This window comes from Lissotriton vulgaris, chromosome 9 (genome assembly GCF_964263255.1).
Source record: "Lissotriton vulgaris chromosome 9, aLisVul1.2, whole genome shotgun sequence".
NCBI classification, from domain to species: domain Eukaryota; kingdom Metazoa; phylum Chordata; class Amphibia; order Caudata; family Salamandridae; genus Lissotriton; species Lissotriton vulgaris.
Window position 1 is genome coordinate 325,313,410 of NC_141697.1, and position 26,641 is coordinate 325,340,050.

Here is a 26,641-nt window from a genome sequence, read left to right on the forward strand (position 1 = left end):
TGTTTTTGGGGGTATGTGGAAACCAGTGGAGGAGTCCCACTGCCGCATCAACCAATAAGGACCTCCCTGTTACCTCCTCCAGGGTCTTCCCCACTTCCGTCCAGTATGAGGACAATCCCGGGCAGGACCACAACATGTGGAGGAGGTCTGCCTCCGGCGCCTGGCACCTGGGGCAGTCCGCAGTGTCCGTAGCAAAATACTGTTTGATTTTCGCCGGGGTCAGATATGCCCTATGGAGTACATAGTAGTGGACCAGCTGAAATCGGGCGTGACGCGTGCCCTTCCAGGCTCGTCGCACGAGTTGGGACCAGGTCGTCTCTGGGATCTCCTTACCTATGTCCTCCTCCCAACGGGTCCTCAAAGTGGTGAGGGGGGCCAGCCCCTCGTTGATTAGTCTGCCGTAGAGGCAAGTGACCGCCTTCACCGTACCCGCAGACATCATGACGTATTGGCACACCGGAGACGTATACCTTATATATGTTATAATTGAAAAACACTGCAAACATTGGTTTTTCAGATTGATCTTGAAGAGATCTGTTTTAGTTGTGTCTGCTATGCATGAAGGTAAGATATTGAGGCTTACTGTGTGAATTTACTGAATCAGAAAATAGATGTTCGTAATACAAAATCTACATACCCTTAAAAATGTGCCCTGATTCTAGGTTGTAAACGATTGATTTATACAGGTTAGAGTGTGTGTATGAGAGTTGATGGAAAATGGTTTTCGGCGAGTGTATCTTTAGAAAATAAGGGCTGTGATCTGAGGCACAGATATGACTTGCTAATGCTTAATAACATGTTTTTAGTTTTGGATCTTTGTAAATATTTTAACATGACTTTTGGTGTACCATGGATTCACCTTTGTCTTCTCATACATGGCACAATGATAAAGATGAGGATGCCCTTCCTAAAACAGTTTGTAGTTACTTTAAGGCTCCCTCATCTTTCTCTAAGGAAGGAACTTCAGTGTTCATGTTTGTCTTGATCTAGCAATAAGTACTGACTCTGAATACTTTCTAATGTACCACTGATCTGGTAAGTTGGCTAGTTACCTATTTGTTATGCTTGGGAGCAGTTTGTGATTATACCACTGATGTGGATGTAACCAGCAGAAAGCTAGGGCCTATTTAGCATAGCGCTCATATACTGCATGCAACATGGATGATAACCATTGTATTGGTCACTTGCCTATTCTTTGTGATCTGCACTTAGATGATAATGGTTGTAGTATGTTTCACTCATGTAGCTCAGTACATGTGATCTAGACTCAAAGATTGTAGCATATCTCACATGCCTATCTCATGTGATATGGCTCAGACAAAGATTGTAGCATATCCCACATGCCAGTCCCATATACCATCTGATCTAGCCTCAAATGATAATTGTAGTAGCCCTCACTCACATATACAGTATGAATTGAACTCAGATGATGATTATAGTGTGGCTCAATCACCAATCTGTGTGTGATCTCGATTTAGATGACAAGAGTGTGGATATGACTGTATAAGGAGAATCCTCTGTGAAGAGGAATGTTTATTCTAAATAAATTACATTGCTGAGGCTTGTCACTCACCTGATATCATGAATAGCTGCCCTGCGGTCACGTTTCTTCCCCCATATTTTTAGAGAAGTCACCATCAGGATAATGAATTCCCCATTTTTCATACCAATTGCCACCATGTCCCCTTCAGGGCTGTAGCACACTGTCCGGGCAGCATGACCTAAATTGACTTTGTTTACCATCTTCTGTGAAACAATATAAGAGAAAAAGGGTACAAGTCATTAATTTGGTAACAGTCATTTTAGAATCTCCTGAGTTGAACACACTCTATATAGTCTCCCTTGAGAGAGACACAATATTTGTAAGTTTGACCAGTTTGTAAGCATCACATTCTGTTTAACCAAAGATAAAGTGTTTCAGGTGCCAAGGATAAGTGTTTTGTCAAAATGTAATATTTTTGCTTCATTTAAACAAAAGGGGTTTCGAATTCAACATGATGTAGAATCATATTTTCAAGGTTTCTTAGATGAAATACATGAAAATTAGCAAATACTTACCTATGGTAACTTTCTTTCAGATGGATACTCTACAAACTGCAGCCTTTTCACATCAGATGCCAGATTGGATCCAGAAACCTTTCATTAATGGCCTCTGTGTGCCAAAAGGTAGTGCCATCGAACTCAACAAAATCCTCGCCATATTTCTGAAAGTGTGGACGCAGAGCCATATATAGATGCCACTCCTGCATGCTGACATCCATTTACCATCAAGCATTCAACACCCTTAGGCTCAGATCGTAGCAGATTGAGAACTGTTACAGCGTGCAAAAACTGACAAGGGGCCTTCTTAAGATCTAGAAGTCTACTCCACAGAATGGGAAGCAGGGCGACTGGTCTGTGGTTAGAGTATCCACCAGAAAAAGTGTTATCGAAGGTAAGTAACTTTTTGTTCAGATGGGTACTTCTTAAATGCAGATTCCTCACTATTTCAATTTATTTATTTATTATTTATTTATTTTAAGAACTTGTAAAGCGCGACTGTCACCATTACAGGCATCCTGGCGCTAGTAGAATCCAAACCCAGATAGAGACAGAAGCAGTAGAGCAAACCAGTGAAGAGAGGTTAGCCAGGGAAAAGCCAGGTTTTTACCTTTTTCCTAAACTGCAAAAGTTCATTAGTGGCCCTAATCTCGAGGGGGAGAGTGTTCCAGAGTCTGGCGGCAGTCACCTGAAAGGATCTACCACCAGCTCTGACCTTCCTAAATCTAGAAACGACTACCAGTTTAGCATCCGATGAACGAAGGTGTCTGGAGGGAGTGTACCAGACAAACTTGGACCTTAAAGGGGCTGGACCGCATCCGTGGAGAGCCCTGAACACTATACAGAGGGCTTTAAATTGAATCCTCTGTCTAAGAGGAAGCCAATGTAATTTTGCCAGGGCGAAAGGTCCATGAGATCTCCTAGGCAGTCCCAACGCCAATTTCGCCGCCGCAGATTGGACCCTTTGGAGTCTGTCCAGTAGATACTCAGGGGACCCGAGCAGGAGGGCGTTACAGTAGTCCAACCTGCTCAGGATGGTACATCTAACCACTTGTGCACGGGCCTGGGGGGGTAAGAGGGCAGAACCTTCCTGAGTGAGCGAAGGATGGCAAAACAGCCGGCCGATGTTTTCTGTACGTGAGTGTCCATACTGAGCCAGTGGTTCAGCATGACTCCTAGGTTGCGGACAGAGTCCGCAGGCCGAACGATGGAGCCGGATTCCGGGGCCCAGAAATTGTTGGGAAACGGTCGAGGGATCCTTGTTCCAGCACTGAAGAGCACTTCAGTTTTCCCGGCATTAAACTGAAGCGAGTTTGCCTTTAACCAGCTTGCCGTGGTCCTTAAGCAGTTATGAAGGACCTCCACAGAGATGGACTCCTCTCCTTCCAAGGAGAGGATCATCTGCGTGTCATCGGCATAATTAACAATTCGAATGCCGAATCCTTTAATAAGCGAGACTAGTGGCCTAAGGTAAACATTAAAAAGAATAGGGCTGATGGCAGAGCCCTGAGGCACACCATGCTGGACCGGGGAAAAAGGAGATTGAAAAGGAGGCATTGAAACCGCCTGCTGCCTGTCCTGCAGAAAAGAATGGAACCAGTTCAGAGCCGAGTCTCTCACCCCTGCCTCAAACAGCCGCCTCAGCAAGATCTTATGATTAACTGTGTCAAAGGCGGCAGACATATCGAGCAGGATCAAAAAAGAAGCCTGATTTCTGTCTGCACGCCTTTGAAGTTCATCCATGACGGTGATGAGAGCAGTCTCGGTCCCATGGGCCGGCCGAAAGCCGAATTGATCCTCGTCAAGAAGGAGAAATTGTTCCAGGTGGGTGGAAAGAGTATTGCTAACCACCCGCTCAACAATCTTGGCGGGAAACGGCAGCAGTGAGATGGGCCGGTAGTTTTTTGAACACTCAGGATCCAACTAAGGTTTTTTTAGCAGGGGGGAGACTAACGCCCGTTTCCAGTGAGCAGGGACGGTGCCAGTCACCAGGGATTGATTGCAGACGAGATGGAGTGAAGGAAAAAGCTCGTCTGCAAATTCCTTCCAGATTTTTGGGGGGACTGGGTCCAAAGGCGAGCCGGAAACAATTCCACTCGCTATATTAGAGAATTTTTCAAAAGTGAGCGGCAAGAACTTGGGCAAAGATCTATCCAGAGCCAAAGCCGAATTGGGTGCCAGGTTAACCGATGGGACAGGACCAGGTTCCTGGGGGGCGTCACTGTCAAGGGGAATGTCCAAATCTTTAAGAATCAAATCGATTTTTTCTTTAAAAAATATGGCAAGATTGTCACACAGGTCTTGGGAAGGGACAATCACATTCTTGCAGGCATCCGGATTGGTAACGCTGTTTAAGATGTTAAAGATACTCCTGGCATTATTGGTGGTATTACATATCAAAGAGGAGTAGTAGTCCGCTTTAGATTTTTTAATAAGATTTTTATAGACAAGGATCTTAGTTTTCCATATTTCTTTTGAGGATTCATTATAATCACGTCTCCATTTCCTCTCTGTTTGTTTACAATCCAGTTTAGCTGTTTTGAGATCGTCGTTGAACCAAGGAGCAGAACCTCTACCTCTAAAGATGCGATTTTCTAGAGGAGCACTTGAGTCAACGACCGATGAAATACTGGTGTAAAAGGAATTATAGTTTTCATCCGCACCCTTGTTTACATCAAAAAGCGAATCGAGATGGAACAGTTCGCCAGAAGAGTGTAGTCGTGAAAGCGCTTTCCAATCTCTACATTTGATTTCTCTAGTTGGGGCCGGTACCTTATGTGAATCCAGTTTCTTATATAGGAAGAATTTAACTAAGGAGTGGTCTGTCCAATCCATTGGCAGGGTGTCTCCCATAACCACCAAATCTGGTCCCGCAAAGACCATATCCAAAAGGTGGCCAGCTTTGTGGGTGGCTGTAAACACCAGTTGTCAGAGACCACAGCTGATACAGGTTTGAAAAAGGTTTTCAAGAGCAGAGTCAAGTGTACCATTACGCCAAAGATTAAAGTCCCCAATAATAAGTAACTTTTGATGGGATATGGCGATATTGGTCAGGGTGGTAGTTAACGCTTGTTGCTGTAACAGGTTAAATGAACCAGGAGGGCGATAGATACATAACATCACAGTATATTTCAGATGGTGTGGGGTGGTTGGTTGAGGGGGAGGTCTTAGGAGTGAACTTCATATGAAGAACACCTGCAGGAGCAAGTCCTGCAGTTTTTGCAAATCAAGACAGTAATGCCTAGTCCTAGTGGAGGTGTGGACGGGCGCCCATGTAGCTGCCTGCCAGATGACCAGGACTAGCACAGCCATGACTAACGCTGTAGTGGCTGATTTAGCTCAGTTGATTGCGATTGAAGGACCTCAGATAAAGCTCTTTCACTGTAAAGACTTAAAACTCTTATGAAGACAACAATTCATCAGGGCGTGGTGAGTTTCTAAACTGTCTGCCTATTCCCTGTACCAGAAATCCCCACAGTGTTGTCTATCCACTCTGTGCACCTTAGTTCAATAGATGCAAAAGGTGAAGCCTTTCCTCCTCATTAAAGGGATCTCGGCGAGAAAGAAAGCGGGGAGCTTCATAGGCTGCTTCACATGGAAGGGTAAAACCACATTTGGCAGAAAGGACGCCCTGGTCCACAGCACCAACTTACCTGTAAAAAAGGTGCTATGTGTTGGTTGCACTGACAATGCCTGCAGTTCACTGACACAGAAGTAATTGCAATGAAGGAGAGAATCATACAGGTCTGAACTCTCAATGAACATCTGTGCACAGGCTTGAAAGGCATGCACATTAATAAAAAACCAAGTTACAGTCCCAATGAGGCACAACTAAAGGTAAAGGAGGAAGCATATGTAAGCCCTGTCATAAAAAGCATGCCAAGTGATAACACACTGTTGGGGCTGATAAGGAAAACGTACCAAAGCATAGAGGACTGACAAATAACCTATAACAGTGTCCAAGGCAAGGTCTTGCTCTACCAAAGACAGGACAGGTAGAAGTATATCAGTAAGTTTAGCTTGCATCAGATAGACCCAACAAACCTTGCACAAGGCCACAAACATCCAAAGTAGATTGACTTCGTAGGTGAATAGCACGCCACTAAGATGACATCCACCACCTCTACTTCTAAGTCAAATCCACTCAATATCCACACCCGGAGGTGTAGGTTGTGGAGATTCAGAAGAGGAACCAAACTATCTGAGCCCAGTCCAAGATTATCAGGATGACCTGAGCTGGGTCTCTCCTGACCTTCTTCAGAATTCTCTCAGGGAAGAAGCAACAGAAGTGGGACCACACAGAGGAGACCAAAGCCCCTCAAAATGCATAATGTATTTCCCAGGGAGCGTTGAGGCAGAAGCTCTAGAATGCAAAAGGCTTGATAATGGCTTTTCTCAGTGATAGCGAACAGATCTACCCAAGACACACCCCACTGAAATAGATTGGGGTCTAGATGCCCCTTGTGGTTTACTAAATGTGGACTGCTGACTTTGTCCGTCGTGGTGTTCATTCTCCCAGATGGTTGACAATCAGCAAGCTTCCCCTGAAGGTCCAGCAAGTGTTGCAGTCTTTTTGGCACATCACCCTCGACCCCACACCACCCTGCTTGTTGCAGTACTACATGACAGTCATGTTGTCCATCAGAACTTGCACAGAGCTGCACTTGATGGGACACAAAGGTCTTTAAAGCTAGTTGGATAGCATCCAAAGAAGACTAGAGGTTTCTGATGCCCAACTTGTCTTGATAGCCCTCCCAGTCCAGAGTCAGTGCATCTATAACCACTGTGAGCTCTGGATGGGCTAGGGAGAATAGCATTCTGCACAGTAGATAGGCATTCTTCACCTGCTATTCAAAGTCTCGGGTCGCCTTATCTGACACATGACTGTTGCCCCAGTCCAGAGCCCACGGAAGGTGGAGGATTAGCTGTAGAGTCCCCATGTGCCATTCGCTGTAGAGTCCCCATGTGCCAATGGGCATGAGGCAGAAGAAGGATACAGGACACCCTGAGGCCAGGAAACATCTGAACCGTGTGGGCTGGAGCCCACGACTGAGCTTGAAACATCAGGATGACATCTTGAATGTCCCGGACTTGCTGCTGGGGCACAAAGTCTTTGAATGCCACTGTGTCTAGAACTTTCTGGTGTCCACTGGTCACAACTGCTGCCATACCCAATTTATTGCCAAATAAGAAACATTTTTTAAAGCAGCATTCTTTGAGGGAAATGGCCTATTACATTTTTTTTCCAATTATGGAATTCAAATGGAGTGCCACCATCTCTGCACTGGTAGCCAATCACAAGCGGTCAGACATAGTGTCATGCCTAATTCGTTTTTATTGGGCGGGTCGTTCTGTGTCCTCCTAGATATGGAAATTTTGTGATGCAACCCTTTTAGGATGTAGGTTAGATTGTAAAATGACAGGCAGATGCGCCACCAGCAGCCACTATTTGAAAAGTTCCTATTCGTACATCTGGCCCCTTACGCTTGCTGAAGTCAATTGGCATGTGTCACCAACCCCCTCCTGCGCCCTCTGTGGAGTGGGTCTAGTGCGCAGGGCCCAGGTTTCATTACCCTTGTGGTGTTTAATGGCTGGCTATGATACCATGACTGATATTCCACAGAGCCCTAGGTTCCATTGCACTTAAGTCTCTGGCAAGCCTTCCCCCAGAACACATTAACCAATAGTGTACCCAGCACCCGCTGTTACAAGGGCCTTGGTATAGTTTTCCATTCTACACATTTGGGTGAAAGAGATGCATTAGTTCCCTGGTTAATTTGTTCCATCCGTCCGGTTGCACCTGCCCTTCCTAAAATGCCAAACCATTGTACTACCACGTGTTCCCTGCAGGGGTCATTGAGAACCTTCCAGTTAACTACGTGCTCCACATTAGCCAGCTACAAACATTGGTGTTCTGACTGGGTATATAGGCTGCACCCAAACCCGAATGGTGCCTTGACCTCACTCCCTGCTTGGACACGTCTCACCCGTTCCACTCACCTGCAGAATCAGCCAGAATTGAGAAGCTGAACCAGTGGTTCCCGGGGTCCCAGCTCCGTTAATGTCTCCGTCATCTCTGCTTCCAGCACTGCACCCCTGTTCTCCTGCGGCTCCCTGTGTCAAGGCCTCTAGATCTTCTTCGAACTTCTGACTAACTAGAAGACAGGGCTAAGTACTTGATATCAGGTTAGTGAGATATCAGCACCTTCAATACTTTAGACATTATTTCCAGGCCATCCCAGTGATTTCTTCAAGCACTTCAGGTGTTTTCATGCTCCAGGACATTTCTTGCGAACATGGTACTTCAACTATAATAGTGCAAGAAATAAATACGCCTGTGTTTCTCTGATGAACAGTTGTGGCAAGACAAAGCATATAAGAGTGCTAGATATATATGTACAAGTTTAATACAGAGATCTGTATTTCAAGTTGATACTTGGGAGTGCAAGAAACTCCAATCTGTGTTTCGTTTTGATCCTCGGGTGTGCCAGAAACTCCAATCTGTATTTCGAGTTGATTCTAGGAAGTGCCAGAAACTCCAGTCTGTTAATTTGGCTATTCTGCTTTCATGCCGTGTTTCTGAATGAAGCCTGTAAGTGTACGTTAATGAAGTCAAAGTATGGTTATTGTATAATGAGGTTTATTTTTCACTGATGGTAACTACCTCCTCTTGTTATTTCCAGTGTATTGCATCTTCACACAACACAAGGTTCTGGTCCAGTGCATATCTACCTCACAAACACCGAAAGTCTTAAGAGTGCCAAATCCTGTTACGCAGTGCCGCACAGCCACTGAGCTGATCCAATACTGCATGTCTCTTCTTATTTGATCTCAACCTCCCTTGCCACCTGGGGCAGTGCATGATTGAGGAGTCTGGTCCTTTCATCTAGCTGAGTCCGGAGAAGGGTAGAAGGTCCGGCATCGGCTCCACTATCTTGTCCCCGGTTGGGACCAGGTGAGTGCACAACAGCTTGTTTACAATGTAAAAAGTGTCCCATGCAAATTATGCTGCATAAGGTGTACGTAATCCATCACTTCTGTGTAAAAAGGTTTAATGAAATCACTGGCGTTCATGACAGTTTGAAGAAGATAAAAAAAATATATATATCTTCCATGTGCTGAGAGCTAACTCCAACATTGTCATATAGTTACTGCTTATCTATATACCGTGTTAAGTTAGCATGAGTTTATTAAATGTTTAAACGCCATTTTACCTTTTGCTGCGTCTGCACACGACACATTATTGTTGCTTTAGCTTTCAGCCTAGAACAGCGTTGTGATTTACACGAGAATAATATGTTATTGCTCTGATAACATTGCTTAGCATAACGATGTCTGTACAGTGAGTGCTGAAGCCTTGAAGGATAAGTAAACACGGTGTTATTGTAAGGTCTGATCTTCGCACTTCCCTAGACATAACATAACTGCAGCTGCTGCCAAATCTGGCTTTAGGCGCGTTTTATATTGCTTTGCTAAGAACACAAAAACATACTTGATGGTGCTTCGCATGCAGAGAGCTGGTGGAAGATGATGCGATCCTCTCCCACTGAGAGATTGAGGTATGGGGTCGCCCTGCTAAAGCCCAAAGAGACCTTCTTAGATATAATATAATATGCTAGTTAGGGAGGGTGAGAATTAGGTGTTAACTCCTATTCATTTCAACATTTTAGCATGTTGTCACCTTTTGCATTTTATGGACTAGTCACTATGCTGATAACTTTGCTTCTTATAATATGTTTGCTTGTATTATCTAAGATACTGCGTTTGAGAACCCAGCATTTGTAAATAAATATTTCAAATAAGTCCTCATTTACTCCACGTTCTGGTTTGAAATGATTATGTAACGAAAGAGTGTCTATGTGTTCCACGTGACCGGAGGTATTCTAAGATCATGTTCTGGTTTGTCTAAACATTGGGAGTTTATTACCAATGAGACACTGTAGCTAGCTCGGTAAGGGGATTTTAGGTACTAAGGTGAGTTTTGGGCCATCCAAATTAACTGAGGTTCCAAATCTCTATGCACAGTTCTGTAGGAGAATGGAATCCCTGCTACATGGTGCCCATACGTTGGTGGTCTTATATCAAGACACTTGAGTAGTATATCATTCATTCCTTACTCCCTTCACTGTTGTTTCAGGAAAACGGTGGTGTTGGAAAAACCTACCTGTTTGTGAAATAGGTCCTTTTCAAGCTTGATTCTTACTAATCGGTTTCCTTGAATTACTACCCAGTTGTGCTACAAAGTTTACTTTGTCCTTCTGTATTTCTGTGCCGTCATGGCTGCTGTGGACATTCTGCAGCATAGTCGCATTGCGGTGCGCAATCCTTTGCTGAATTACAATGTCACAGTGGACGGCATAGCGGTGATAATGGTGGTGAGTGCGGAGACAGCTTACCCATATGAAATCTTTTATTCGTGGGTGACGTTTCCAGCTGTGGACGGCACTTCTGGTGTGTTCCACACTTACACTCCCTCTCCTGTACTGAATGTATATACGCCGTACAGGGCACAGGAAGTACCTATTGATGTTTGGCAGCATAGAGTTTGGTTTGGAGGCGCCCTCCCCCATTCTTTGACCGCTCCGAGGTTAGGTCCTTTGTCCATTCCAGGCGCTAGTTGGCCTGTTTTGGCTGGATTTACACCTCTTCCTCTACAAGGAGCATTGTTTTCTGATTTGAAATATTATGCTGCCTTTGATGCTGAAGATTTGCATTTAGAATCTGCTAATTATGGTGAATTATTTTGCTTCCAACATTTTGGCAACCATTATCTGCATAAAACAAGTTCCAGAAGGAGTGCTGTAAATTATACACAGTGGTAGCATTGCCCGGCTCCTTTACGAGGCAGTTCAAGTACTTTTTTGAAAAAGTAAGCTTATTTTACCGACTTTATTCAGTCCAATCCCGAGTATTTTTATTATAAATTGACACAGAAGTCCATGTCCAAGGCTAGACTTACCAATGATAAATTATTATATTCGAAGTCCTTTCTAGACGAGTTGGCTGTAGAAGGCTACGAGTTGTGGAAGGAAAAAATTGACCTTAAATACGTTTGGGGTTCTAAAAGTTGGCAGGTACAAGACACTGAGGCTTTGAACCGAGCATGTCTCATCCCAAATCATATGTTGTTTTTAAATTCCACGATTTTTCAAACCACATGCTTTGGATTGGCTACTTCTAAAAAATTCAATTCTCCTGCCATACCTGATTGGGAAGAATATTCTGGTTGGAGTAATAATATTGATTTTTCAATTAGAGAGTTCCAAACTTTTTTACAAAATTCGTCATATAATATATCCAGATTGAATCCAAAGGGTTGGCTAGTGTTGCACAGAAGTGCAGATTCCTGCCAAAGTCGTTTTATGGGTTTAGCCGATGGCTTTACCCAGGTTAGGCCCGATCCTCGTTTTTTAACTGACCATTCGGTCACCACTTATTCGGTAGGCAAATTATGTCAGAACTGGCTCAAACATTCTACTTTGGCATCGGTTAAACTGCATCTATCCAAACTGACAGATGAAGTAGATTTGAATGTTTCATAAAAGGTCCGGCTAGTGGCAGATCAAAAAGATGGTTATATGCGATTTATAATGAAATCTGGAAAACTTCACAGATTGAGGGGGCAAAACGCCTTAGGGCCATTGATCAGGCTAATCTGGAAAAAGTGCTTGCAGTTGTAGATAATAGCATTAATATGCTTTCTTACCGCATTTACACTTTAGATAATATTGTGTCTTCTGTTGTTGATATTGTGCAAGATGAATTATCTGTGTTATACCATGGTCTAAATCAATTGCGTTCCATTATGCAATTTGCATGGACCCTGCAGACGCTTAAGTCTGGAAAAGTGCCTTGGAATCACATGAACGTGTCCTCCCTATTTGCCCCGTTTAATTTAACTGAATGGCAACGCTTACTTTCAATGAGGGATGCGTCTTTTTCTATGTTACACATTGAAAGGCTGGAGTCATTACCGTTTTCTGTAGCGGAAGACACTGCCGCAACATGGCTTATCCACGGGTTAATCACACTGCCGTTTGCTTTATTTAAATTTACAAATTGTATGCGATACATTGCGATAGGTCGATACGAGCTCCTTGGTAGTGCATTTCTGCACGAGGCCTGGTCCCTTCCCTTTACATACAGATGTCTAAAAGATGAGAAAGAGGTTTATCTTAAAGGTGAGGAGTGCACCGAAACACCAGATCACTCGTTAATGTGTAGACATATCCAATTACATGGTTCCTGTAATCAGGAACGTCTAAACTTAGCCTGTGTTTTGAAAGGTACACCGGTTCCCGCAATAGTCCCTACTTTCACTTTACTGGCAAACGGTAGTTATTTAATTTTGAATAATGAAGAGTGTTGTGGGTTAATTAAAGGCATTGCTTATGTGGTAACTGTATCTGAACGGGTGGTGTGTTGCAAAAACGTTCTGTATCCTCCTCCGCATGGGAATTCAGATGTTTCCATCTGGCCGCGAATCCCAACCTTGACGGCAGAGTTCAATGGAATGAGTAGAATAAGAGCCCTTTTGTCTCAAAAACAAGTGGCCCTGAATTCGGCTCGTGAAACATTTGTCCTTCATATCGCCAACACCCGCACAGAGGTGCAGGCCCTTTTGAATACTGACTTACCATTGCATCAGCGAGTTGATTCATTCAATTTTTCATGCGTCCTCCACTTCTGGCCTTGCACACTTTTTAAAATTAGTTAGCAGTGGTCTTGTGACTTCATTTGAGAAGATATTTGGAGTCATTCCTGCTTTCTTCCATTCAATATTCTCAAGCTTATTTGGTGGATTTCCTGTTGTGCTGGCGCTGGCTGCGGGCGTTCTGGTTATATTTTGTTTTATTAAAAATGGATGCCCGTCCTGTGTTACATGCCGCACAGCCCCACCTGGCACTGTTCCGCAACAGGATGCTTGAATATTATGGCACACTGCCGCTTGCGACCTTAAGCACGGCATATGGATCATCATTTCGATTTTCCTATTTCACATGTGTCCAGCCTGTGTTTCATTGCCTGAGCTGCGATTTTGACTGGGCCCTTGATTTGTGTCTCTGCAAGACTGTGTCTCCTGACGTCGATTTTATTCATCTGATGAGTCCCATAATTGCTCACGAGGTGGTTTGTTGTGGCGGAAGGATTATGGCCATGGCAGCGATGCATGGACTAATGGGTCGTTGGAACATACTCTAAGCAGCGCAAGATTTCTTGGCACATAGCTTTCTTGTGAACCCACCGAGTTGTCCTCTGATGATGCTAGAGGCTCCGGTGCTTGAAGAGCACGTATGTTCTTTCCCACTATTAAATTGGATGGCTGAACTGTTTTCGGATGATGACAGTGACTTCATGCTGGAGGCTGTTGCTGCTTATTTTATGTATTCAATTCAGAAAAGGGGGTGGTGATGAACAGAGTGTCTGAATTAAGCAGACCATTCTTACCCAGTCCAAAGATCAGGGCTTGATCCATCACCGTTATTTATCTCACTGCACCATCCCAGCTCAGAACCTGGCTATATGCAAATCAGTCTGTCCCTGGCCCAGTGCATCATGGGAACAGGGCAGATTAAACTACCAAGCCAATTTTTCACCAGAAAGGAGACAAGCTACCGGGGACCGGTTTCTGGCATTTCAGCCGTCTTCGGCCCGACTTGCTTGAATCCTGATGGTGCAGTGAGAAAGGGACTCATGTCTGAGTATACCCTGCCACACCTATAGTGGCCAAAAACGATTCAGAAAAAGAGGATGGTGATGAACAGAGTGTCTGAATTAAGCAGACCACTCTTACCCAGTCCAAAGATCAGGGCTTGATCCATCACCGTTATTTATATCACTGCACCATCCCAGCTCAGAACCTGGCTATATGCAAATCAGTCTGTCCCTGGCCCAGTGCATCATGGGAACAGGGCAGACTAAACTACCAAGCCAATTCTTCACCAGAAAGGAGACAAGCTACCGGGGACCGGTTTCTGGCATTTCAGCCGTCTTCGGCCCGACTTGCTTGAATCCTGATGGTGCAGTGAGAAAGGGACTCATGTCTGAGTATACCCTGCCACACCTATAGTGGCCAAAAACGATTCAGAAAAGGGGGTGGTGATGAACAGAGTGTCTGAATTAAGCAGGCCACTCTTACCCAGTCCAAAGATCAGGGCTTGATCCATCACCGTTATTTATCTCACTGCACCATCCCAGCTCAGAACCTGGCTATATGCAAATCAGTCTGTCCCTGGCCCAGTGCATCATGGGAACAGGGCAGACTAAACTACCAAGCCAATTCTTCACCAGAAAGGAGACAAGCTACCGGGGACCGGTTTCTGGCATTTCAGCCGTCTTCGGCCCGACTTGCTTGAATCCTGATGGTGCAGTGAGAAAGGGACTCATGTCTGAGTATACCCTGCCACTTTGGACTGGGTAAGAGTGGTCTGCTTAATTCAGACACTCTGTTCATCACCACCCCCTTTTCTGAATCGTTTTTGTCCACCATAGCGTGGAAGGGTTTTTGTAATTATGCGTGATTTTTTCATTAACCAGACCTATTGACTTGAGCAAGCATGAAAAATTTCTAAATTGACTTCCAAATGCGAATTTTTTTTTAATCAAATGTTATAATTTGGCCTGACACATTGTTCTTGAACTCTGTCTTCTCGATGTGCCCCGTGCCTAATCTTATCTTATCTTATCCGTGCTCGGATCATGGGGGGATGTCATATAGTTACTGCTTATCTATATACCGTGTTAAGTTAGCATGAGTTTATTAAATGCACACGACACATAATTGTTGCTTTAGCTTTCAGCCTAGAAGAGCGTTGTGATTTACACAAGAATAATATGTTATTGCTCTGATAACATTGCTTAGCATAACGGTGTCTGTACAGTGGGTGCTGAAGCCTTGAAGGATAAGTAAACACATTGTTATTGTAAGGTCTGATCTTCGCACTTCCCTAGACATAACATAAATGCAGCTGCTGCCAAATCTGGCATTAGGGGCATTTTATATTGCTTTGCTAAGAACACAAAAACACACTTGATGGTGCTTCGCATGCAGAGAGCTGGTGGAAGATGATGTGATCCTCTCCCACTGAGAGATTGAGGTATGGGGTCGCCCTGCTAAAGCCCAAAGAGACCTTCTTAGATATAATATAATATGCTAGTTAGAGAGGGTGAGAACTAGGTGTTGTTAACTTCTATTCATTTCAACATTTTAGCATGTTGTCACCTTTTGCATTTTATGGACTAGTAACTATGCTGATAACTTTGCTTCTTATAATATGTTTGCTTGTATTATCTAAGATACTGTGTTTGAGAACCCGGCATTAGTAAATAAATATTTAAAATATGCACGAGTCCTCATTTACTCCACGTTCTGGTTTGAAATGATTACGTAACAAAAGAGTGTCTATGTGTTCCACGTGACCTGAGGTATTCTAAGATCATGTTCTGGTTTGTCTAAACATTGGGAGTTTGTTATTACCAATGAGACACTGTAGCTAGCTCGGTAAGGGGATTTTGGGTACTAAGGTGAGTTTTGGGCCATCCTAATTCACTGAGGTTCCAAATCTCTATGCACAGTTCTGTAGGAGAATGGAATCCCTGCTACAACATGTCAGGAAGGTAATTTTGCTTTCCAATATCAGACACCCTCTTTTGGTGTTTCTGAAAAAACAAAAAATGATGTTGGGGCACATGCCGGCATTCCAAAATTTCACCAAAAGTACAATGTCGGACTAGCTAACATTGCAATTTCCCAATGTCCCTACAATGTCAGTAGAAGCAGGTTTGGTGAATATTCCCTGCATGTTCAGGCAGGATTTCCTCTGCAAGGCAAGTGGAGGCGGCAGTCTGCCGGCCATCCTGCCAAATCTAAATGACACCCTTAGTGTTAACAATAACAAAGGCAGCACATTTCTATTCCCTCCAACCCAAGGCTATGTAAACTGCATTTGTTGTACCCCATAACAGCCCAGACCGCAGAGAACGATTCACATCTCTTGAATGCAAAGTGCTTGGTGCGACCTGCTGAGCACATAGTGCCATATGTATGTAATGATATTTTTTCTATGTTTTTTATCCACATCGGGGGGGAATTGCAATGATTTTAATTAATCAAACAACAAAAAAAACAATGATAATGTATGAACACATTTTCCCATAGGCAAAGATTGGGTAAAACCCTTTGATACATCTGGGCCAAAGTCAGCTAAAAATTCTTGTTCAATGTCAAATCAGAAGACAAAAATTCAGGTTAAGGCCTACCTTGTCGGCTATGTCCCAAAGCCGTACTGTCCCATCCTCAGCAGCAGACAGGAAGAAATCCCTGGAAGGGTGCGTGGCTAGGCCCCAGACAGGTCCATCCATGTGACCATTAATTAGGATGTTACATGCAGCATTCTTCTCACCAACCTCAATTATTTCAGCGTTCCGAGTCCCAACAAGGATTTTCCCCTGAAACAATAACATGCATTTCTCCTTGAAATATTAATATATAATGGCAATCGGACTGATGATGAAAGAGGGCAAGGAAGGTAAATGAGCAGAATTTAAAATGAGGAGCAGCAATGCTATACATAGTCCAAAGCTCCAAGAAAATGTTCATCTGCAGGTCTTAACCAATAGCTTTCTTTTTATTCTTGAACAATGTGTCTCTTGCAATGCGCATCGGCCTACCTATCTCCTGGTCTTTCCATTTCCAAAATAACAGTTGTTCCTGTGGTTTGCTTCCTATTCCTCTAAACTGAGTCTTGAAGTAATGTCAAGTTCTCATGTACATGCCAAGACAGAAATTACCTCATTCTTGACTATGGGCACACTAGAATAATCTTCTACCTCCAAGCACAAACATGTATAATCAGCACTTTCTTTGTGCCTTACCTTTCCTCTGCAAACTGAACGCACACAATCAGTGGTCTGGCCAGTCTCAAGACGGAAGGCTCGACACCTCTTCAACTCCTGGTCCCATAGCTTCACCGCACCTCCTTCCTTCGACCTGACAAAACAGAAGCTAAAATTGACTGGCATCACGTATGGATAACGCTGCAATGTCATACCTTAACCAGTCAGATCTTTGTAGCAATATCTGGCCTGGTGTTGGCAAACATTTCAGGTGGTGCACATCACAGCGCAGCAATTCTGCATTTAGCTCCCCTTTTCTACTAGACTCCTATGGGTACATCTTTTGTTACCATTAGGGATAATAAGGAGCTTTTGAGAGAAGCACTCCAATTAGCTCAGTCGGCCATAGAACCAATTCTCAAGATGTACTGGTAATCTCTAATCAGTGATATTAGGCTACCATAACACGATCCCAAAGCTCAAGCAGTATCCAATCCCCGAACCCAACCTAGGGACCCACCGCCTCATGAGGCCGTCATTCAGAAGCCACTCCATAGCTCCAGGAACGGCAGCAGTTTAGAACTCCACTGCCCTTATATACTAAGGACCCTAGACATGGCTGTATCAGGCTTAGACCCTGTTTCTTTTTTAACCATAGGCCACAGAATTTGGCGGCAAACAAATCCAGTTGCCATTTTAACCAAGACCCCAGTCATACATTTTTATCAGACCTGAACCCCACTGTCAAGTTAACTAAGGTCCCCAGGTATCCTCAAAAGATGTGAACCCCACTGTTGGGGGGTTGACATGCTTTTCGCTGAACAGGTACACCATGAGAAGCAGGAATCTCAGGAAGCCCTTGTGATGTTTTGCAGGACCCTGTAATTTTTTTAAATAATAAGACGGTTTGCTACTGTGAATCATTTCATGTCTTCAAGGTGCACCTTTCACTGATTCAGATCACATTTTATCTGGAAGGCAGAAGATATATTTTCACGGTTCTTATCCGGAATACGGATTCCTTCAAATCTCCCCTCCTTTATCTCACAATAGTACCTGCCAATGTACCATACTGCAAGATCCAACTTACATGTTTAGCCTGATACCCTCACAAACGTTTGAAAATAGAAAAAACACTTTCACTGCTGCTTGCAATGTGTGCACCACTGAACAATCCCCATTAGAAGTAACTGCCCCAACACTGATAAACTTACGGTCTTTCCTTCCCCCCTGTGACGATAAGGCCGTCCCTCAGAGTGGTGTACATTGTAAACACAGGCCCATTGTGGGCTTTGGCCACAATCCGCGACAAGATGTGGTCTTTCCAAACACACACGTCTCCACTGATGGTACCGGTAAACGTCAGATTATTCTGTAAAGAGAATATAAAGTACACCATGTAATTCAGAGCAGGGAATGGCAAACCGGATCAGAGCTGAGCAGGTTTCATAGGCAGGTGGGACTTTTCCTAATTAACTGAAGTCTTTAAATTCCTAGTAGGCCTGTGCCAGAATAATTTACATGTCAGGCTCACATTGTATGTGACAGATCCCTACATAGGCAATGTTCTGTTTTCCCACAGAACAGGAACATGGACAAAAGAGTTACATTCATGGCTACTGCCATGCAGGCCTGGCCAGAAGCACCATGAAACCTCAAGACCTGCGCTTGTGAAACAAGCACCACGGAAGACTTTGTCCACTGCTTATTTCTCTTTACACTCCTTATCACGTTAAGAAATGTTTCTCCTCAATGCGGTCAGTCAAACATACAAGAGCCCACATGAACAATACAGAGATTATTATATAGTGTAATTATATTTATGTAGCACTTACTACCCCTGATGAGGTATTGAAGGGCTTTAAGGCAAAGTAGTATGCTACTCCAAAACCCAAAAGTAGATGGTGGATTAATAGAGGGAAATATAAATAGTTATTGACTCAATGGTTGCCTAGTTTGTAGACTGGGTGTTTTTGCAGAGGATAGGGGATATTAAAACATATGAGGGTTGCCAAAGTGCAGCTACCCACACATTAGAACAGCCCTATTATATTTTAGAAAACCACACAAGTATTTTATCTTAAAAGTAAAATAGGTATTTCTGTGTTCAAATTTGAATTGTTGGTGAAAACTAAAGCCTAACTTTGTGACTTGTAACCACTATCCGTGGGGTTAATTGTAATGTCCAGGTTTGAATTTAGATTAAGGCTCTATGAGGTTTATGAACATTTGGGCTTTCAATTGTAATATGAAATTACAATTCGAGAATGTGAATGTGAGATTTTGGGTGCAAGGGCTTTGATTCGCAAAATCACATGCTTTAGGACCACAAAATAAGCAGTTTGCACTGTACTTTATAAGAACAAAATAAGGAGTTTGGAATGACCTAAAGGTACTTCGCAAGTTAGAAAAGCGTTTTCTACATGCTAAGAGTTGGGAGCATGAAAGGGGCACCCCCCTCTTTTTGTCAGTAGGAGGGCAATGCATTAATGGTTTGGCTTGGCAATAAAAACAAGTTGCTTTCCTTCGGAAACACCTTGTCTGATAGAGACTCTATCTAACCTCAGATTTCCCACCTTTTGAAGTCCCCCATCATCCCCTCTCCCGCTCCCCTGCCCCCTTCCTCACCCACTGTCCCCACCCACATCATGCCAGACTGGACCCAAGGAATACGTTTTTTTTCAGTTAATAAAAACTGTGTCTAAAAACATGTAAAGACAACAAATTGCAAGAACATTAAACAAGTGCTGGCGTTGCCAATAGGTCTCGCAGTAGGAAAGTTTGAGCTATTGGTTTTCTAAATGACATTTTATTTTTTTTGTCTTGTGATTTACAATGCCCATACGTTTAACTTTTTGCATTAGGAAAGTTGAGCGATTCGTATTGTATTGTATTGTATTGTATTGTAAATGACACTGTAAATGACACTTTTTTAATTTGTGTTGGTTTTGAAAATAGCAAAATTAATAGCTTTGTCAGTTACAATGTCAATAGTTTTAACTTTTTGCAAATGTGACACCTATTGTATTGTATTGTAAATGACACTGTAAATGACACTTTTTTAATTTATGTGTTGGTTTAGAAAATAGCAAAATTAATAGCTTTGTCAGTTACAATGTCAATAGTTTTAACTTTCGCAAATGTGACACCTATAGCATTTGTAATGCAATGTGTGTTGTATTTACGTGACTTAGATGTATTGATATTACAAATAACAATGGCTTTTAATTTTGTAAATAATTAATACTTAAATAAAATTTATTGTAATTTATAATGGCAATAGCTTAAACGTTTGTAAATACATTTTGTGAAGATTATGTTCAGTGTATTTTATTGTGACGAAAATCCAAGAACATTGCATTTGCACCTACACACACATATGTGTTGTAGCACTGAGTGGTGTGAGGGGGTGAGGGGGTGTGAGGGTGAGGGTGAGTGGGTGTGTGAGTGTGTGAGGGTGAGTGAGGGGGTGTGAGGGTGAGAGTGTGTGAGGGTGAGGATGTGAGGCTGAGTGAGGCTGTATGTATCATAAAAACTAACTATAATGTGTAAAATTACCAGCACCAAACTATATAATTGGAACATGTCTTAAAACGGACTAAATGGCTGGTACCACTGCAACCATGCAGCTTTCGCATCACGAATGACATAGCTATAATCATAGGAAAATAGAGCAACTCTTCTTCACCTGTTTGTCTTCTTTAAATGTATGAGCGTTGAATTGATAGCTACTAGGAAAGCGCACGCATTCATTGGTTCCAACTACAGGGCATTCTGAGAAGATAATGTCTAGTGATTACTTGCACCCTGGAATACATGTATTAGGTCTCTATTACCATGCTTCTTAAATCAAGCATGATGGTGGGGTTTGGTTCTAATCTAGATTAATACCCCGTGAGCACTGACATGTATTAACTGAACCTAAAAAAGCAATTGGGACTGAATATCATGGAAGAAACAACTCCTGAGATAGACTGAAAAGTATTTGTTCCTATTTTTTGATACATGCAGCCTTTTAGAATATCTAGAATGGCAATAAACTCTGAGGTTGGTACAACCATTCATTTGAATGAATAATCTTTGGTAAGCAAGCAAAATGATATAGGACCCGATATTCTGACTCTAAACTAGAATGGAATAGCGCGCACATGTGCAATGAAAATGCAAAATATTTTTATTTTTGGTCGATTCATGTAATAAGATAAAAATCCCTTTTTTTCAGTATTTGTTTAAACTCCATGTATTTCGGGATTTCAATTAACTTTTGGGCCAATAGAACAATATCGCCACGAGTTTGTGCACACGTTTCCTTACTCGTATCTAGTAAATGCGATCTTTCCAATATGGCGAACATTGTTTATTGACGTAGAGTGTTCATCATGAGTCCTACCACTCTGTCTAGAACGTACAACCTGAGCTCGAGATGGCGGTCATGTGAACTGCAACCACAGCTAGACAATGGCGTCCTAAAATCCAAAAGGGTATTGTCGGAGGACTGGCAGTGGAGACAGCACACTTGGAGCATCTTGTGACTAGTAAGTGTTAATGGCCGTACAAAAGAAGGGAGAATGCCAGTAGCAGGAGGGATTGTTATACAAATATCTGTCCGATTACGCTATGCTTTTCGAACCTATTTTTCACATTGATGTTGGTGGCATGGAAAGAAAGCGCATTGCGGTTTGAGCATGGCAAGACGACAACACCCAACAGTGGCGGCATAGGCACGAGTTGTGGGGCTAAGTTTGGTCGGCCTCGATGTGTGGTGGCATGGAAAGAAAGTGCATTGCGGTTTGAGCATGGCAAGACGACAACACTCAACAGTGGCGGCATAGGCACGAGTTGTGGGGCTAAGTTTGGTCGGCCTCGATGTGTGTATTTCAAAAAGCTCTGCACTGGTGTATGCTTATAATCGATACTAGACACAGCAAAAAACAAGAAATTAAAAAAAAAGGGTGTTGGGTTGGAGGATGTGTGTAAATAAAGCACGACCCTTTGAACAAGGGAGAGAGCAACACGAGTGGTGGGGTAAAAGCACGAGGGAGACAGCAACACAGGAAGAAGTACACGAAGGAGACAGCAACACATGGCAGAGAAGATGAGCAGCGCACGGAGACAAAGTGAAATAATGCGTCACCAACACGTACCTGATAATGCAGAGCGGCGGGCAAGCTGAAAGTCCGGCCGGCCAGCCATGATTAATTAGGGGAGGAGAAGCCGCAGAGCGCACGCTGGGCGAAGCCCTTTGATGTGCTGTGCGGCCGTGAATGCGCGTGCTTGTTTGGTCACGTGATTCACGTGAACTTAATGAAAACCGCACCAAGAAGCCCCTGGGTTGACGAGGATTTCGAGCACTTGAATTCTCGCTCCACTCAATGCGCTTGCGCGCATTGATAGGTCGCGAGACCTAAAAAAGAATTAATTATACAGCGGGAGTTTAGTAATTAGTCCAAATAAAAGCATTAGACAAAAACTAGTTTGAATGCCCAGCCTATATTCTCTTGCCAGCGAAAGTGTCGTGTGCATAAGTACTAAAGTTTGACCCTGTGAAATTAGCGTGTGATTAGCGTAGATGTACATTCTTGCACAGATTTTTGCTTTTACTTTGGTGGATTGCATTAATATAACAAAAATTTGCAATGCAATCTGTCTCGCCTTTGTGTCTTATAAGTATTTAGCCATGCAGCACATTGTCTGCAGGTGGGGGCCAGTAGCGGTTCCACCAGGATGTGGGGAAGGGAAACGGTGCTGTAAAATGGCCATGATATTTTTTTAATAGCCAAGTAAAGAAAAGAGGATATCATCGGGATATCAGCGGGAAGCGAAATCCAGATAATTAGTGTGCCAATTGCTTTACATCTGAACCTTTGGTAGTTGGTTAACAGACCGTAACATCAACCAATAAAATGTAATACTACAAACAAATAAATGAGGGCTACTGAATTCAGCTTTCTTTCACTGGCCATAATGTGGTCAGTTAAACGAAAATATTCAAGAGGAAAGCAAATAAAGCGCATAGTAAATCACAAATGAATTGCGAGCCCTGCACTCCAATGATGTTTAAAAGTATGAATAATACGTCCCTGCCTAAATATCAACAGCATGATCAGTACTATAAGTAGGTCTGCCTTTTTTAATTTTTTACAGATCACTTTCATGTCCATAAATTCGATGCCTTTCTAAGAGCTCACACGACTTCATTTTAAAAGCAGACACAAAAAGTTTTTTTCCCCAAAGAAATGATCATATGTGGAAGAATCCTCATCCTAGATGAAGTGCTGGAAGCACAGACAGGAAAATAATAAAAAGTACCTGGGGTAGCAATCATAGTGAGAAGTTCTAAGGAAGGAAGAGCTAGACTGCCTAATAGTCCATAAATTATGCATTTCAATGTTAGGAGATAAGAAAAAATAAGTTTTGGTTTAACTGAAGCTTCTGACAGGCAAAACTTAAATGCATTCAGCTGGCAAGGACTTTAAAAGTGCTGGACTTTGATGGGACATGATGTGCAAAAAATAGCTAGTTGCAAACTGTTTAGCGATCGCTAAATAGTGTTGCTGATCTAAAAAGAACCACTAGTGGTGTACTTCCTAAAATTGTACACAGTACCTAGCAATTATCGATTTCTTAGTTTTGTGACAGAAAATACAGAATCACTGCTATTACCAAGCAGCGAATCGCTATTATGATGTACTAACTATTCGCAAATCGAAAATTAGACAAAACACAGGTGCAAAATACCATCAATTGGAAGCAAGTGGTAACCAGTTGCCAAGTATATTAAGAGGCCAAAAATGTATTTCAGTCTCTCACTTATGGCTGCTCTGTATGCTGTAGTAAGGAAGATGCGGACTCTTGGAGCCAAACAGAGGAGGTGGAAGAGAATTAGTGCAAGATTGCAAGAGCGACTCTTTAACCAATACATGAGGAGATTTATGCCAGGTAAACAAATGTTAATATATTTACAGATGTAGGAGATGAGGGAAGGGAAAAGTCATTATTTGGCTGGGGCTTCCATGTGGCCATATATAGTTGCTGGCCTACCCTTCCTCTGGAGGGCTTGGCTTATGTGTTTGGTATGACTTCCCCAGATGGTGCTGTTGGTCTGACCACTGAGGAGCTTGAACTCTGTGCTGAAAGAAGCATCTCATATTTTTTTTTCTTTTCAAGACCAACCACTTTTAATGTCTCCTTCTCTGTTTTCATAAAAATGAATATCATCATCCTCCTGGGGATCGACGACGGAGTTTCCGGAGAGTTGCAGTTAAGGATATGTTCTGGAGAGCACCAATTATTTGGTTGGAGACGAGGATAGACTCATTAAGGTTTCTGGAAAATCCTGCCTGTCTTCCTTTGGCAATCTCTCAGTGAACCTTTGGAGAGAGTCTCAAACAGAGCTCTTGTGACAACCCAAAAATGCTTTGGCGCTGGAGACTTCATTGCTACTACATTTCCTTCCCACTGAATCCATCTTACTTTCTTTGTTCAGTGGAATAGAAGAGGAAGGTGCGTCCACATGAGACTTCTTTGCAGCGAACACAATTCTCCAGTACTACATCTTTCATAGATTCACATGCTTGTATCTTCCCCGTCGTCATGGTGGGAGTCTCACGGTAACAGAATGACCAAGCAGTATCATAGAGAAGAAAAACTGCATAGAAAATCCCCATAGGGGCTGTACTATTTGGTAACCAGACCATTTCTTTGTTTTGGTCCAAAAGCCAGCCAATCAGAATTGCTGCCCTGCCCTCACACTCCCCAGCAGCAGATTCCTGCCTCAGATTTCCAACCGCCTTCGTGTGAGAAAGGAGTCTCCCTGAGCTCTGCTCAGTTTTCTTCTGTTCCTGTGTGAACTTTTGACCCTTTGGAATCTTGTTTCCTGCCTTCTAAATTGAGGTATTGTGTGTACTTGTATTGCTTATGATGGCTGAAAGCTCTAAAAAGAGGCTGTTCAGGCCATGCAGATCCTGTGGGAAGGCCAGACTTTTCTCTGAGGACCCACATGAGGACTGCCTTTACTGCCTCTACCCTAAACACCTGGTGAAGGACTGTAAGCTTTGTAGAGAATTTTCTGACAAAACTAAACGTGACAGAGAGGCTAGATTACTGTTATGGCTTCAGAAGAAGAAGGCCACATCAGGCTCAGATTCTGAGGAAGAATCTTCTCACTCCACTCCCAAGAAAAGAAAGGCCTATGTTTCTGTGGAGAAAGTGGAGTCTAAAAGGAGTAAATCTAAGGAAAAATCGACATCATCTCTTCCTATTACTCCTCTGGAGAAGCAGTCAAGTCTTAAAGGACCTGGATCTGCACCTTCTACCAGTTCGATGGCTTCTGCTACTAAGTCTGTGGTGAAAACTTCAGTTCCGTCGACTACAGCTTCGTCGACGACAGGATCTAAGGCTGCGTCGACGACCACGACGTCTACGGCAACGACATTGATGAGTAAGATGTCTCTGTCAGCGAAAGGACCGTCGACGACCATGACGACGACTCCGTCGACGACAGGTTCGATGTCAAGGATGTCGACGGGGGCCCCGTCGACGCAGGTCCCGTCGACGATGGTTCCGCCGACGAAGGTCCCGTCGACGAAGGTCCCGTCGACGAAGGTCCCGTCGACGAAGGTCCCGTCGACAAAGGTTCCGTCGACGAAGGTCCCGTCGACGATGGTCCCGTCGACGATGGCTCCGTCGACGGTGGTTCCGTCGACGATGGTTCCGTCGACGAAAATCTTGCTTTCATCGGCTAAAGCGTACAGTTCTCCTCAGTCGAAGACTATGATCTCCATCCGCTCTTTTCAGTCGACGAGAGGTTCGGCTACCATCAGTAAATCCGCAGAGTTCACCTCATGGACAAAGATTTCTCCTTTGCCGCCATCATCGCTGCTGGAGCAGGATTCAGATGGAGAGGAGTCCTCAGGTGCCGCCTACAGTCCTTCTCAGCTTCAAATAAAAAGCCAAGATACGGATGAGGAGGAAAGTTATTCCTTCAGGGACAGGCCACAATCTTCCAGATATGAATCATTCCAGGAATCTGGTGATTATGATGATGAAGAAGAGCAGCACGTGGACTCACGGGAGGAGGAACGTCAAGAGACGGTTTCTATACCCCTCACCCTTGTGTCTGATCTTAGATTGATGCTAAACGACTACTATCGTCGTTTCCCAGAGGCGAATTCCTCGCAACCAGTTACGCAGACGCCTCCCCCGCAGACACCTAAAAAAGCACCTGCCCCTCAAGATCAAGGGGTTAAATCTCCGCAGGTGGTTACTATAAGGGACGACCTAACGGACTCCGATGAAGATGAAGAGCCCGAAGACGAAGAGCTGGTTCATGATGCCTCGGGGAAGGAATGGGACGAATACGTCTTGCCATCGGCTGCATCACCTGACCCACTCAAATCTACCTCCCCTCCTCAAGACATCGGAGGCTTCCATGATATCATGGAAAGGGCGGCCAAGAGATTCAGTCTGGATGTGGAAGTGCAAGAGACGGATTGTTTCTTGTACGATTTCAAGGATGATAACAAAAGGTCACTTCGCTCAATTCCTATTATCCCTCATATCTGGGAGGAGGGCCTCAAGATTCTAAAAACACAAATTGAAAAGAAATACAGAGCTCCAGAATCTACGGCAGCCTGCCTCATTGGACATCCCAGGCCGGAATCAGTTGTGACACAGGCGGCGCAAAGAAATTCTAAAAACCCGGTGGCTACTTCACTAGTGCCACCAGACAAGGAAGGGAGGAGAATGGATGGAGCAGGTAAGAGGT

The 26,641-nt window shown here is 43.5% G+C and overlaps 1 protein-coding gene across 1 annotated transcript in view; it reads right to left on the reverse strand.

Annotated features, from left to right (window-relative positions):
• The window catches only part of EML5 (EMAP like 5), a 1,453,541-nt gene that overhangs the window by 152,577 nt on the left and 1,274,323 nt on the right, over positions 1 to 26,641 (reverse strand). The window contains exons 34-37 of the mRNA XM_086936634.1: positions 18,090 to 18,247; positions 16,915 to 17,029; positions 16,300 to 16,488; positions 1,574 to 1,746 (exon numbers count right to left, since the gene is read on the reverse strand). Of these exons, the coding sequence (XP_086792760.1) occupies positions 1,574 to 1,746; positions 16,300 to 16,488; positions 16,915 to 17,029; positions 18,090 to 18,247 (635 nt within the window). The remainder of the gene's footprint in view (positions 1 to 1,573; positions 1,747 to 16,299; positions 16,489 to 16,914; positions 17,030 to 18,089; positions 18,248 to 26,641) is intronic.